Source organism: Urocitellus parryii (assembly GCF_045843805.1).
Source record: "Urocitellus parryii isolate mUroPar1 chromosome 10 unlocalized genomic scaffold, mUroPar1.hap1 SUPER_10_unloc_3, whole genome shotgun sequence".
Classification (NCBI taxonomy): Eukaryota; Metazoa; Chordata; class Mammalia; order Rodentia; family Sciuridae; genus Urocitellus; species Urocitellus parryii.
In genome coordinates this window covers 246,223-259,489 of record NW_027551756.1, presented here as the reverse complement: position 1 = coordinate 259,489, position 13,267 = coordinate 246,223, and the positions used below count along the sequence as shown (strand labels likewise).

The following is a 13,267-nucleotide window of genomic DNA, read 5'->3' as shown; positions in this document are numbered from 1 at the left end:
ACCTAATTGTGTGTTCCCCAAAATGTGTGGGGTCAAAAGTGGCTGCTTTCTGTAATGATGAGAACAATGACTACTTACATACTATGAAGGTGGGAATTAAGTGGAAAAATACTCTTAATAATGGTTGTATCCTAGGAATGGAGTGTGGTCTGGTGTGGGGAGTGTTCCTCACAGGACCCTTTCCACCCTCATTGTTAAGTCATGGCTCATTTGATGTGTTTGAACTAACCCTTCTTCTTCCTGTTTCTCTTCCTGCTATTAACTGCTGTTTTCTTTCTCTTCCTCCTGGGGCCTTTGTTCCATGACTTTTTTGAGGTGAATTTCTGGAATCAGTAAATGACAAGAATCCAAGGATTATTGCTTTGTATGTTTAATTTTTCTTTCAAAGTTGTATTTTGTCAAAATATAATTTACTTTTAATTCATATAGTCACCAAGAATTTTTGGAGCCTTTCTTTGTCAGTTTTTCTCTTATCCCTACCTCACTCTCTCCTTTCTTTCCTTTCCTTTGCCAGTCCTATTTCCAGATCTATATTCCAGGCTTCTTTAGGTTTGAGAGGTACAGTTGTGAAAGTGTGACAAAGAGTGAAGTGTGACAGTTAATGCCTACTTAGGCATCAGAGAGAAAAATTGAGTGGAATGCATCAACTTAACACTATTGAACAGTTGAACAGTCTATAGGCAGGGATTGCTGAGCAGACATTTGAAGCTGTGTGTGATAATGCGCTACTTAGACTGTAAATGGTTCACCTCCTTAAGAACTCCCCGACTTAGAAGCAATGAAAGTTGGGGTTCTATTGGCTGATGCTTCCTGTATTATTGTGGATATTCTTGCATGTGAAATATATTTGTTATGGAAGAATAACCCTGGGACGACCCTATTTACCATTTATTTTTTGTGTACTTAGTGATTGAGTTGTCTTTGCTTGTCATCTGTTTATTGACTTGACTTTTGAGTTTCTTCTGTGGGATTCTACTCTATTCTTTAACATTAAGCACTCGTAGCCTTAAATTTCTTGCTTATGTTTGCTGGAAAAATATGCAGAGGTAGTCACTGACTGCCTATATTCAAAAATTCTAATTGAATTCCATAGTTCAATTTTTTTTTTTTTTTTACTTTTGGCATTTGCAGGTAAATGGATAGAGTTAGAGAAGATAATGCTAAGTGAAGTTATCCAATCCCCTCAAAACAAAAGCCAAATGTTTTATATGATATAAGGAGGCTGATTCATAATGGGGTAGGGAGGGGAAGCATGGGAGGGATAGACAAAATTCAGATAGGGCAGAGGGGTGGGAGGGGAAGGAAGGGGGAATGGGGTTAGAAATGATGGTGGAATGTGATAAACATTATTATCCAAAGTACATGTATAAAGACACAAATTGGTGTGAATATACTTTGTATACAACCAGATATATGAAAAATTGTGCTCTATATGTTTAAGAAGAATTGTAATGCATTCTGCTGTCATATAAAAATTTTAAAAAGTTAATTAAAAAAACAGAAAAGATAGTCTCGTTACTATAATGTGATTGTTGAATCATTAATAGAAGAGTAAATTCCTAATTATATTCCCTTAGATTTCTCAGTTGTTAATATCTTCTTCCTTAGTTACTATAGATATTTCTTACTGAAGTATTTTATAGAAATATATTATATAATATATATATATAATATTTTACCTCTGAGTACTTGTTATGCATCTCAAACAAACCAGAACATTACCTTCCTTGTTTTAATGCCATTATCAACTAACACAATGAGTAATGTATTTACATCATCATCTATATGGAGTTCATGTTAATTTGGACTCATTTTCCAAATTGTGTCCATATGTCTTTTATAGTTCAATTGTCAATAGCACCCTTGTTTGAATCCTGTTAAAAGACTCTTTGGGAACTCTGAATTTCATAATTGCTTCTAACTTTCTGCCTACCTAAAACCTTCCTTCTCTACTCACACATAGAATGACATTGACTCATTCAAATGTGTGAGCCCATTGCCCTGTTGAGTAACCTGTCTTATTTTAAGTCTGAAAAGGTAAAGCAGAAATTCTGCATTCAGTTAGGGCATGGACAATGTCAGTCTGGAAAACCTTGTAGAAACTGAAAAGGTGTCAGTGTGGTATGGGAGATAGTGAACATTTCCTGGCTCTAAATGTTCCTATTTTTGGTAAGTCCACTTGGGGACTTTTGGTGAAAACAGTGTGGGAAGTTGTTAGAAGTCTAATAAATCACCATAAAGTTTTCCCCTTTTCCTCTCCTATCTTTCTCTCCCATTTTAGGCTACAATTTCACTATGTCAGGGCAATGACTTTTCATGTTCTAATAGACTATCTTAAACCTAAATATACTTAAAAACATACAGGACTGTTCAAAGCATGGGCTTCACAGCCAGTCTCGGCACTTACTTAGCAGCTCTGCTCTGACCCTCAGTTTATTCACTTTTAAGATAAACTTCTTTATTCTCCCCCATGTTCATTTATTTGTTGCTCACAATAATTAGGACAATGAGATAAAGTATTTCTGTCAGGACTGTTCAACAATCATACTGACTGTGCCATTCTTATTGATAATGTAATAATCTTTGCTTTGGGTTTTATCTAGGGGAGAAAGAAAAAGGACCAGGATAGCAATGGAGCTTATCACAGATCCTCCCATCTTGTTCTTGGATAAACCAACAACTGGTTTAGATTTGAGCACTACAACTGCCATTCTTTTGCTCCTGAAAAGGTAAAGTTCTTTCATTTATTCAATATATGATTACTTCTGTTTACCAGATATTCTTGGTTCAGGGAAATCAGAATACATCGCAGTCTTTCTTACTTCTTTGTTAGAGGGAAATTATAAACAAACAAAGAAATGTTATCAAGATTGATGAAATAAGAGTGTAGGGAAGGAAAGTGGTAATGGGGTTGGGAAGCTGTTTTAAATAGCAGGAGGGTCAGGGAAGACCACAAGCATGTGACAGGTGAGCTGGAGTGAGATGTGATGTATCTGCAGAAAAGAGTTCTGGGTGGAAGGAGCAGCCAGTGGCCCTGAGCAAGAGCATTCCTGGTGTGTGTGGAATATCAGAGAGACCACAGAGACAGAACCTAGTAGATAAGGGGAGAGGAAACTGGGTGATTTTGGTGTAAAAACAAAATACCACAGACTGGAGGCAAACAACAGAAATTAATTTTCTTCTAGCTCTGGAGGCTGAAAGTTGATATTAAGATGTTCCACAAGGTTGTTTCCTCCAAGGCCTCTCTTATTGGCTTGTAGATGACCATCTTCTCCCTCTGTTCCTGTTTCTAATCTCCTCTTAACTGGACACCAATGAGATGAGGACCTTCAAGGTTCTCATGCAATCATAATGACCAATTTGAAGACTCTTATCTCTAAAAGTAGCCACATTCTGAGATACAGGGGGTTAGGACTTTAATATGTGAATTTTGGAAAAGCCAGAATTCAGCCATTCACAGTTAGAAATGATGTGAGATGACGTTGGGCTGGCCTAGGTCTCCTAGGCCAGTGTTAAATATATGGCTTTCTATTCTTTTTGCTGGGGACATGGGGTCATTTTTTGTCTTATTAAAGATACAACAAGCTTTCATTTGCCATTCTAGAATTGGGAACAATGAATGCTCAATGAACTGAGCAAAGGGGGTTGGCTTTATAGGAAGAAAAGGGCAGAAGAAAGAAGAGAATATATAGCAGATAGGTTATTAGAAAGTTACTTTCCTTAAGGGGTTAAACAGAGGGCCTTCCTTGTAATGCGACTCAGGTAATATAGAGCTCTTATGATTGGTTACTGAGAATCTGATTTTGGAAAACAGACCCATTTAAATCTAGTTTGATTACCTTGCACTTAACACAAAAGACTAATGGAAGCATTTTGAGCATATTAGAGCAGGGCAATGGCTATAGGGAAGGCTGTGAAGTTCGGATAGGATGAGTGAAGGACTCTAAGAAGGAACTGTTGAGGCAGGATGGGGTCTGGACTAAGGTGCCCATGCTGCAGTGGTGAGGAGCACAGGTTCTGAATCTGTTTGAGGCTGGAAAAAACAATCAGTTTGGGAAGTGGACCTGGGCTTTGAGAATTGAGAGAATGATGCCTGAGATTTGGGTCCTGATTAAGAGGAAGAATGAAGCAAACGAAATGACAATAGCTTTTATTAAGAAGTGAGAACTGGGGCTGGGGATGTGGTTCAAGCAGTAGTGTGCTCACCTGGCATGCGTGCGGCCCGGGTTCAATTCTCTCTCTCTCTCTCTCTCTCTCTCTCTCTCTCTCTCTCTCTCTCTCTCTCTCTCTCTTTCTCTCTTAAAAAAAGAAGTGAGAACTGTGGGCATGGTGGCATATGTCTGTAATCCCAGCATCTTGGATGCTGCGGCAGGAGGGTCATGAGTTCAAAGCCAACCTCAGCAATTTAGTGAGGCTCTAAGTAACTCAGTGAGACCTGTCTCTAAATATAATACAAAAAAGGACTAGGGATGTGGCTCAGTGGTTAAGTGCCCTTGAGTTCAATTCCCAATAACAAAAAGAAAAAAAAATGCAAGACTGTGACAGGAAAGTTTATAGGAAACAACATTTCAAAAGTTAACTTTTAAACTTATTTGAAAGTATAAAAAATAATTTCAAAATTATAAGATGGCTCCAAGAATATTACAAATAAAATCCACTCTCCTCTCCTAGACTCTCCAATTGTTACATTTTACTGCATTTTCTTGCCCTCCCTGTCTCTGCTCACCATTACATAGATTTTTTACTTTACATCATCCTCTATCACTACTGAATACTCCTTAGTTTAAACTCCAAGATATAAAGACACTGTACCATATCAACCTCCCAGTGAGGAACTTAACAATGACAGCTTCACAATTATTGAGTCCTTCTACTCCAATCAGATGTCATGAGCTCACTTTGCTTTCTTCCTCTCTCAGGATTCTGAAGAAACACGTATTTTCTGGATGTTTCATTTTTTTATCCTCTAATCTGGAAAAGATGCTCAGTCTTTCTCTGGCTCTCATGTGGTTGAATTAGGACATTTCATGAATGACCTTCTGATGGTCTATTACAGTTGCTTAGGCTGACTCAGGCATGAAACCATGCTGAGTTCCCAGTATAACACACCTGAGCTTCACCCACCACAGCTGGTGTACACCTCCATCATCTGATCACATTGGTGTCTGCTGGACTTCTCTTCTGATAAATTACTGTTTTCCCCACACTGGAATTGATTAGTATATTATTTGGAAATAAAATAAACTATTTAATGCCAAATTCTGTTCCTCATCAAATGTCCCCCACCAATTTTAGATGAACCCAAATCTCCTGCTCTTGTGGTAGCTGCCTAACATGTAATTGTTGACAGCGTATCTAAGAAAGAGGTTTTTCTTCTTCCCTATTCATTTCCCATATGATTCACTTAGTCGGAATCTCTATTACTCCCTGTTTTAGTGATCAAGTTGATCCTGATTGGGCCTCTTAGAGTTCATTCAATGTGGCTTTTGTGTTCCTTTGACTTCTCCCTAATAATTTGTCCAGCATTTCTTTTCTTTGTGGTCATTATGATGTTCCATGCTCATGTTGTACTATATCAGCCATTTGTAGAAGGTGCCCTTGGTTAGAAACCAAGATCTGGTTGTTTAGTGCACTTACTACTATTGGAGTGGCTTAGCTTCTAGTAGCATTGCCTTTAGTAGACAAATCTAGGAAATATACATGTTTAAGTGTGTGTGTATACACACATATAAAGTAGAAATTTGATTCTATATTTTATTTGTTCAGATAATAATTATAAATATACTTACATGTGCATTTATGAGTCTCTGTGTGATTTGCACATTGTATGTACCCAATCTACCACTGAGCAACATTACCAACACCTACATGTGAATTTCTGATAGTCACAAATAAACATACATCTGTAAATGTTGATATTTCTTTTAGCATTTAATGTTATCATTAAAATCCCATGAATTCATAATAACATTCCTAATTCCAATCTAACAATTCAGTGTGTTTTAAAATATTTTTTAGTTGTAGATGGACAGCTATCCTTTATTTTATTTGTTTATTTTTATGTGGTTCTAAGGGTCACACCCAGTGCCTCACTCATGCTGGGCAAGTGCTCTGCCACAGAGCTACAGCCCTAGCCCCCTTCAGTGTTATTTTAAATTTTGTCCTTTCAATCTTTGCAAGTCACTTTAGACAGTGAGAGATATGGCCCATTATCTCAATATATTTGCTTATTTTCTCAGTTAAGTAATTTAATTGTTTAATGCAATCAGTCTCCCACTGATTTGGTCTACCACCTCTGGAACCCCTCTGCTTCATATATTAAGCTACCAGACACACCACCTTCATGGCTCACCCTCTCTATCACTAGGTCACTTCCTCTGGTGCCCATGCCCCCATAAGCAAGGTTCTGTGCTAGCAGAGAAGAAACAGAAAGATGCAAAGATGGATAATTAAGCATCTTCATTTTGAATTGTAAAGTGCACATAAAAGTGAAGATGCCAAGTTATGGGTCTAGCATTCTGGTACCATTTCAGAGTATACCCAGGATATTTTTATTATTTAGAAATATGTTAATGATGTTTATTAGCAAATGATGGATTGATACAAAATATACAACTGCTTTCTTTATGCTTTGCACTACATAGCACACAAGCATGCTGCCTACTGCAGGGAGCTCTAACTGGTCATTCTAAATGACTTATGTGTATTCTTATCATCAATGATCTAGTTATAATGCATATTCTATTTCTTTAGTCTGATATAGAGCCTAAGATTCTCCACAGGATAATCAAACAGGGGATTCTGATAACGTTGCCACTGGTCCTCAGACAACATTTTGGGAAGCAGGGCTGTCATGCAATTATGCTTCCTGCTTCTAGTCCAGCTCCCTATTACCTGCTGGCTACAGTTGTGTTTTTTGAGTGAAGACTTAATCCTCCCCCTTTTTTTTTGTGATCTCTTTAGTTATTTTCTTCATCCAACATCTAATATCTCACTAACAAACAAATACACACATACACACACACATAAGTCCTGCTTTATAAAAAAGAGCTTCTTTTAGTTTCCAAAATAAGCATTTTTTTTTAAATTCCATGCTTTGTTTATTTTGTTCTTCAAGAATGAGCTGTCTTCTATTCTTAGATGACTCCTGTTGAGACTTTTGATGTTCTACTAGTATTATCTTCATAATGGGTTGTAAGTCTCCTATTTTGCTTAAATGGAACCCTCATCTAATTCTGTTTCCCATTGTACTGAAATTATTGGCCTACTGGCCTGATTATCTTTGAGGCAAAGCATCTTTCCACACACACTTAGCATATACTAGGTGCTTCTCAAGTATGCATATTCAAGCTGTCTTCTCATAATTTTTTTCAGTACTAAAGTTTGAACTTTGGGGTGCTCTACCACTGAAATATATCTCCAGTTCTTTTAATTTTTGTTTTCTTTTTTTTAAGACAGGGTCTCACTCAATTTCCCAGGTTTGCCTCAAATTTGCAATCCTCCTTCCTTACCCTCCTGAATACCTAGGATTAAAAGCATGTACCTTTATGCCTGGTCCCTAAAGTATTTTAAATATAGTTTTTTAACAGTGATTTTGTCATTGTGTCTTCTACCCATAAGCTATAACTCCTTTGTAAAGGAAGTTTAGCACTGCTTATACTGTAGAATTAAACCAGAAATCAAATTCAAAGTTTTTTCCCTAGCATTCGATGACCCTTTGATCATCTGCTTGAACGTTAAGCCTGAAATGTAAAAAGAAGAAAATAATTATATCAGAACTGCCTTATAACAATATTGTGAACATGAAAACCTGGCTATTTCTAAAGCATTTAGCAAACACATAGTAATGTTAATTGTTTTATCAGTTTAGAAGAATGAAAATTAAACCTAAACGATATAAATGATCAAGGAGAATTTATCATATGACACCTTTAATAATATTTACTCTATAACTAGTTCTCAAACTCAAGTGTACTTACAGATTACCTGGGCTGCTTCTTAAAAATATGGACTCCTGCCAGGTGCAGTGGCCCATGCCTATAATCCCAGCAGCTCAGGTGGCTGAAGCAGGAGGATAACAATTCAAAACCAGCCTCAGCAACTTAACAAGGCCCAAAACAACTTAATAAGACTGTGTCTCTAAATACAAAATAAAAGTGGACTAACTGGTTAAGCACCCCTGGATTCAATCCCAGGTACAAAAAAATAAAAAAATAAAAATTAATCCCTGTACCCACCCTGAGATCTTAATTCAAAATCTTGGAAGACTATCTAGGAATCTTTATAGTAGATTCCAGACTGTTGATTCACAATCCTTTAAGAAGTCCAGTTTTTTTTTTTTTTTTGAGAGAGAGAGAGAGAGAGAGAGAGAGAGAGAGAGAATTTTTAATATTTATTTTTTAGTTTTCGGTGGACACAACATCTTTATTTTTATGTGGTGCTGAGGTTCGAACCCAGCACCCTGCACATGCCAGGTGAGCTACCGCTTGAGCCACATCCCCAGCCCATGTCCTAGTGTTTTTAATAAAAATATTGAATTTCATTTCCCCAGTAATCATGTAGATAATATAAAATGAGATGAGAACTCCATAAGAGAAAATCAAGTGGAACTGGGAACAAATGGTCTAATAGCAAAAATAAAATATTTTACCAAGAAATTCAGGATTCATATACTTAATGATTCATTGTTTTCCCTTTTAACTTAGGATTTCTCAGCAGGGACGAACGGTTATCTTCTCTATTCATAGACCTCACTATTTCATCTTCAAGCTGTTTGACAGCCTCACCATCTCGGCTTCAGGAAAATTAATGTACAATGGTCCTGCACAGAAGGCTTTGGAGTACTTCTCATCAGCAGGTATAGTAGACTGTTTGCATGTACTTGATCCTTCATTCATCCTATGTTGGGAGAGAGCAGAGGAGTCCACAGGAGTGCTGCTTGATAATATAGAGGTACCTGGGATTCCACCTCCCTAAAACATCTTTGGTTACTTTGGTGCCAGAATTTTTCTTCATTTTGGCAGTGCTTGCTTGATTTTTAGGTCTCTTTCTTTTTCCTCTCCTATCTGAGTATGCATGTGTGTGTGCATCTGAGTATTTTTACTGGACCTGTCTGTTATGATTCTTAGTGATCATTGATTGGTAGTCAGATTTCCATTGTTGTGACAAGACACCTGAGAAAAACAACTTATAAAAAGATAATTTATTTTGGCTCACAGTTTCAGAGATTTCTGTCCATGGTCAGCTGGCTCCATTGCTTTGGACCTGAGCTGAGACAAGGAAGAATCTCATGAGGAAGAATATGGTAGAGGAATGTTGCTCAGTTCATGGCTGCTAGGAAGCAGAAAGGGAGTGAGAAAGAGGGAGAGAGAGAAAGGGAGAGGGAGAGGGAGAGAGAAAAGGAGAGGGAGAGGGAGAGGGAGAGAGAAGAGAGGAGGAGGAAGAGGAGGAGGAGGAGGAGGAAGAGGAGGAGGAGGAGGAGGAGGAGGAAGAGGAGGGACAATGATGACCAGAGAGGAGGGGAGAGGTAGGGAGGGGAGGGGAAGGGAATGAAATTTCAGATCCTCCCATGGCATGCTACCAGTGACCTATTTCCTCCAACTAGGTCCCACCTCCCAATAGGAGTAATTGGAATTATTAATACATCAGATGGATTAATCCACATGAAGTTAGAACTTTTATATCCAATTGTTTCTTAAAAGCCCGCCTCTGGACATTTTTCCACTGAGGACCAAGCCTTGTACACAGGAATCTTTGTGGGACACTTCATATGCCAACCATAAATTTCTACCCTGGTCCCAAGAAACTCATGCCTGTCTCATAGTGCAAAATGCATTCAGTCCCAAGAATCCCCATAGTCTTAACAGTTCTACCAGGTCTCAAAAGTCTAATTTCAATGTCTCCTCTGAGATTCAAGACAAAACCTTAGCTGTACACACACACACACACACACACACACACACACACACACACACACATATATATATATATATATATATATATATAAAAGTTCTATGCTTCCAACGTATAATGCCAGAGTAAACCTTCCATTCTAAAAGGGAGAAATAAGGACATAGAATGAAGGGATTGGACCAAAGCAGTGAAAATATTAAATTCTGTAGGTCCACGTTTAGCTTCTGAGACAATGGTAGCAAGATCTGGGCTCTTAGGGCTGGGGAAGCCCCTCCACCTCTGTCCTTACTGGTTGTAACCCCTATGGCTCCTTCTTCTGGTTCTGTTCCTAGTCTGCAGCTTTCCTTGGGAGAAATTCTACATTCTAGGGATCTCTTAATTCCCTGGAATTCCACTGCATCATTTGCTTCACTCTCAAAGTTTCACACTTTGCCTTCTCAGGGTTCACCTTCAGGGATTCCAACTCTGAAACACACTATCTGGTTCTCAGGCCTTCATTTAAACTCTCTGTTGAAGTCTGAGAGACTCCCCTAACTCTAGCATCCTGCATTCCTGCAAAACCAGCCTCATGTGGATAATAGCAAACTGTACAGCCAGGCACAGCTCTATTCTGGACCTCTTGAACCATGGTTGCAGTAGTTCTGAATGCATGCGCAGCTAAGCAGGGTGTTTTAGTTAGCTTTTTCACCACTGCAACCAAAAGACCTAATCAGCACAATTGTAGAGGAGGAAAAGTTTATTTTGGGCTCACAGTTTCATAGGTCTCAATGGATAGACAGCAGACTCCTTTCCTCCGGGCTCAAGATGAGGCAGAACATCAGAAGAGTGTGGCAGAGGGAACCAGTTCACAAGATGATCAGTAAGCAGATAGAGGTCTTCACGTGCCAGATAGAAAAGCCACGCCTCCAATTCCCACCTCTTCCAGCAGCTCCCTACCACTTCACTTACCTCTCAGTTAATTCCTTTCAGGGGATTAATCACTGATTGAGTTAACACTCTCACAACCCAACATTTCTCCTCTGAACCTTCTTGCATTATCTCACATGTGAGCCTTTGGGGGACACCTCACATCCAACCTATACCACAGGGTGAAAGGAATCCTAGGGAAAGACCTTCTTAGGCACCCCTGTGCTAAGGACTCTTCTTAAAGTCTTTCAACATGTTTTCATTTGTACACACTTGAGCCTGTTATGCAGGTTGGTCAATTCCTGAATGCCTCAAGGCATCTCTCCTATTGTCACTATGAGAAGTACTTGTTTTGCTTTTAGTCATGCTAAATTCTGGCCAAACTGCAAAATTTTCAAAATCTTTCTGCTCTGATATTTAGTCCTGATTTTTATTATAAAGATAGTCAAACAGATCAAAATGCTTTGCTGCACTGAAATTTCCTCCACCAGATTAATTAGTCCATCACATTTAAATTCAACTTCATACAAAGCCTAAGGACATGGAAAAGTGTAGACATGTTCTTTGCCAGGATGTATTACTAATGGCCTCCAGTCCGGTTCCCCAAAGAATCCTCACTTCCATCTGAAACTCATGAATGTAATCTTTACTGTCTGCATTCCTATGGGCATTCTGGTCTTTTGACCTCCCACCAGAATTGTTCAATAAGCTCTGTTTAAAATATCTTAAGGCTTCTGTAGCTGTCATCACCAAACCTTTTCAGATTTCTCCTGCAAATCACTTCCAAAGGCTTCTTAACCACATGGGTAGGCACAGTCACAGCAATGACTCCTCTTCTTGGTACATATTTTCTGATAGTCGACTTTTCATCACTATGATAAATACATGAGAAAATCAACTTTGATGAGGAAAGATTTATTTTGACTAATGATTCCAGAGGTTTCAGTTCACCTTCAGGTGGCTCCATTTCTTTGGGACTGTGATAAGGCAGAACCTCATGGCAGAAGGACATGGCACAGGAAAGCTGCTTAGCTCAAGACATCCAGGAAGTAGAATGAGAGGGGGGGCAAGGGAAACATAAAACCTTTAAGGAGATGGCCCCACTCACCAACTTCCTCCATCTAGGTCCCATCTTCCAGTAATTTATTCATATTTTTAATTAATCACATGTATTAATTCACTAAGGAGATTATAGTCCTCATGAGCCAATCATTTTCTAAAAGTCCCACCTCCCAACATTGCTACATTGGGGCCCAAGTACTAAACATATGAATCTGGGGAAGGAAATACTTCAGATTCAAACCCTAACAATGGTCTTTTCCTGAAAGTTCATTATTTAACTGGTTGTACTGTCATCTAGTTATTCTGTCATTTCAATATTTTTGGAAAGTACCAGTATTACTTTCTTCTTGATCATAGAACCAATTGTGGTTTTTCTATGTTGACTTGGTAGTGATCTTGCTCTGCCTTGATGAGGGCTCATGAAAATGCTATATCACCTTCTAGAAACATTATATTTAAGATTTATGACTTGAATGGGTGTGAATAATAGTCAATAGAATGTGTGGTTCTAAATTCATTTTTAATGATCCAATGTTTCTGAGCTGCCTGGTTCTATTTCATATTGAATTATGTGTTTTTTAAAAATGGCTCCAAAAATCTATTTAAAGACATTTGGAGATGATCATACGTGTTTCTCCATGACTCCAAATGCAGTAGTGAATACTCACTAGCTAATTTTTTATTTGTTTATTTTAATCTCTGTCATTTAAATATAACCTGGGCTTAGGTTGTGGCTCAGTGGTAGAGTGTGTTAGGCATGGAGTTCAATTCTCAGCATCATAAGTAAATAAGTAAATAAATAAATAAAAGTCCATCAACAACTAACAAACTATTTGAAAAATTAAATAGAATAAATCTAACCAAGCATGTATGAGTCTGGAGAGTCCAGTGGAGATGAATTTGAGAGTCAGACTTCAGGCTCTCTTCAGATGATTGTGCCAAAAGAAGCTGAGTTGGCAGTTCAGGTATAACCTGCTGGTCATGTTCTCAAGAATGCTGCTCCATATTTGGAATATGGCAGCATGTGAGATGATCATTTGCACCTCCAAATTCAGTAGGCAGAGAAGCAGTCATTGCTGCATGCACAGGGAAGTTTCAGCAGTCCCTACGTGAACTCAAAAACATACTGTACCCAGGCCTTTAATACTTTTTTTCTGGACCTAGTTTTAGTACTTGGAAGTACTAAAGTTTAGTACTGGGAAGTACTAAGTTTACTGGGAAGTACTAAGCTTAGTACTGGGAAGCACCAGAGCATATTGATAGCTGTTCGAGTTTCATGATTTATGATACTCACACATGTATTGCTGGCAGATAGAATATTGTTGAAAGTCTGTATGAATGAATAGGATGAAAGAAAGTACAAGTTTGTGAGGTGAGAAGAGAGCAA

General features: G+C 38.3%; 1 protein-coding gene across 1 annotated transcript in view; it reads left to right on the top strand.

Moving 5' to 3' along the window:
- LOC144251243 (broad substrate specificity ATP-binding cassette transporter ABCG2-like) overlaps window positions 1-13,267 on the top strand; it is a 106,907-nt gene that overhangs the window by 82,672 nt on the left and 10,968 nt on the right. Inside the window, 3 exon segments of the mRNA XM_077794269.1 lie at window positions 515-558; window positions 2,604-2,729; window positions 8,706-8,857. Of these exon segments, the coding sequence (XP_077650395.1) occupies window positions 515-558; window positions 2,604-2,729; window positions 8,706-8,857 (322 nt within the window).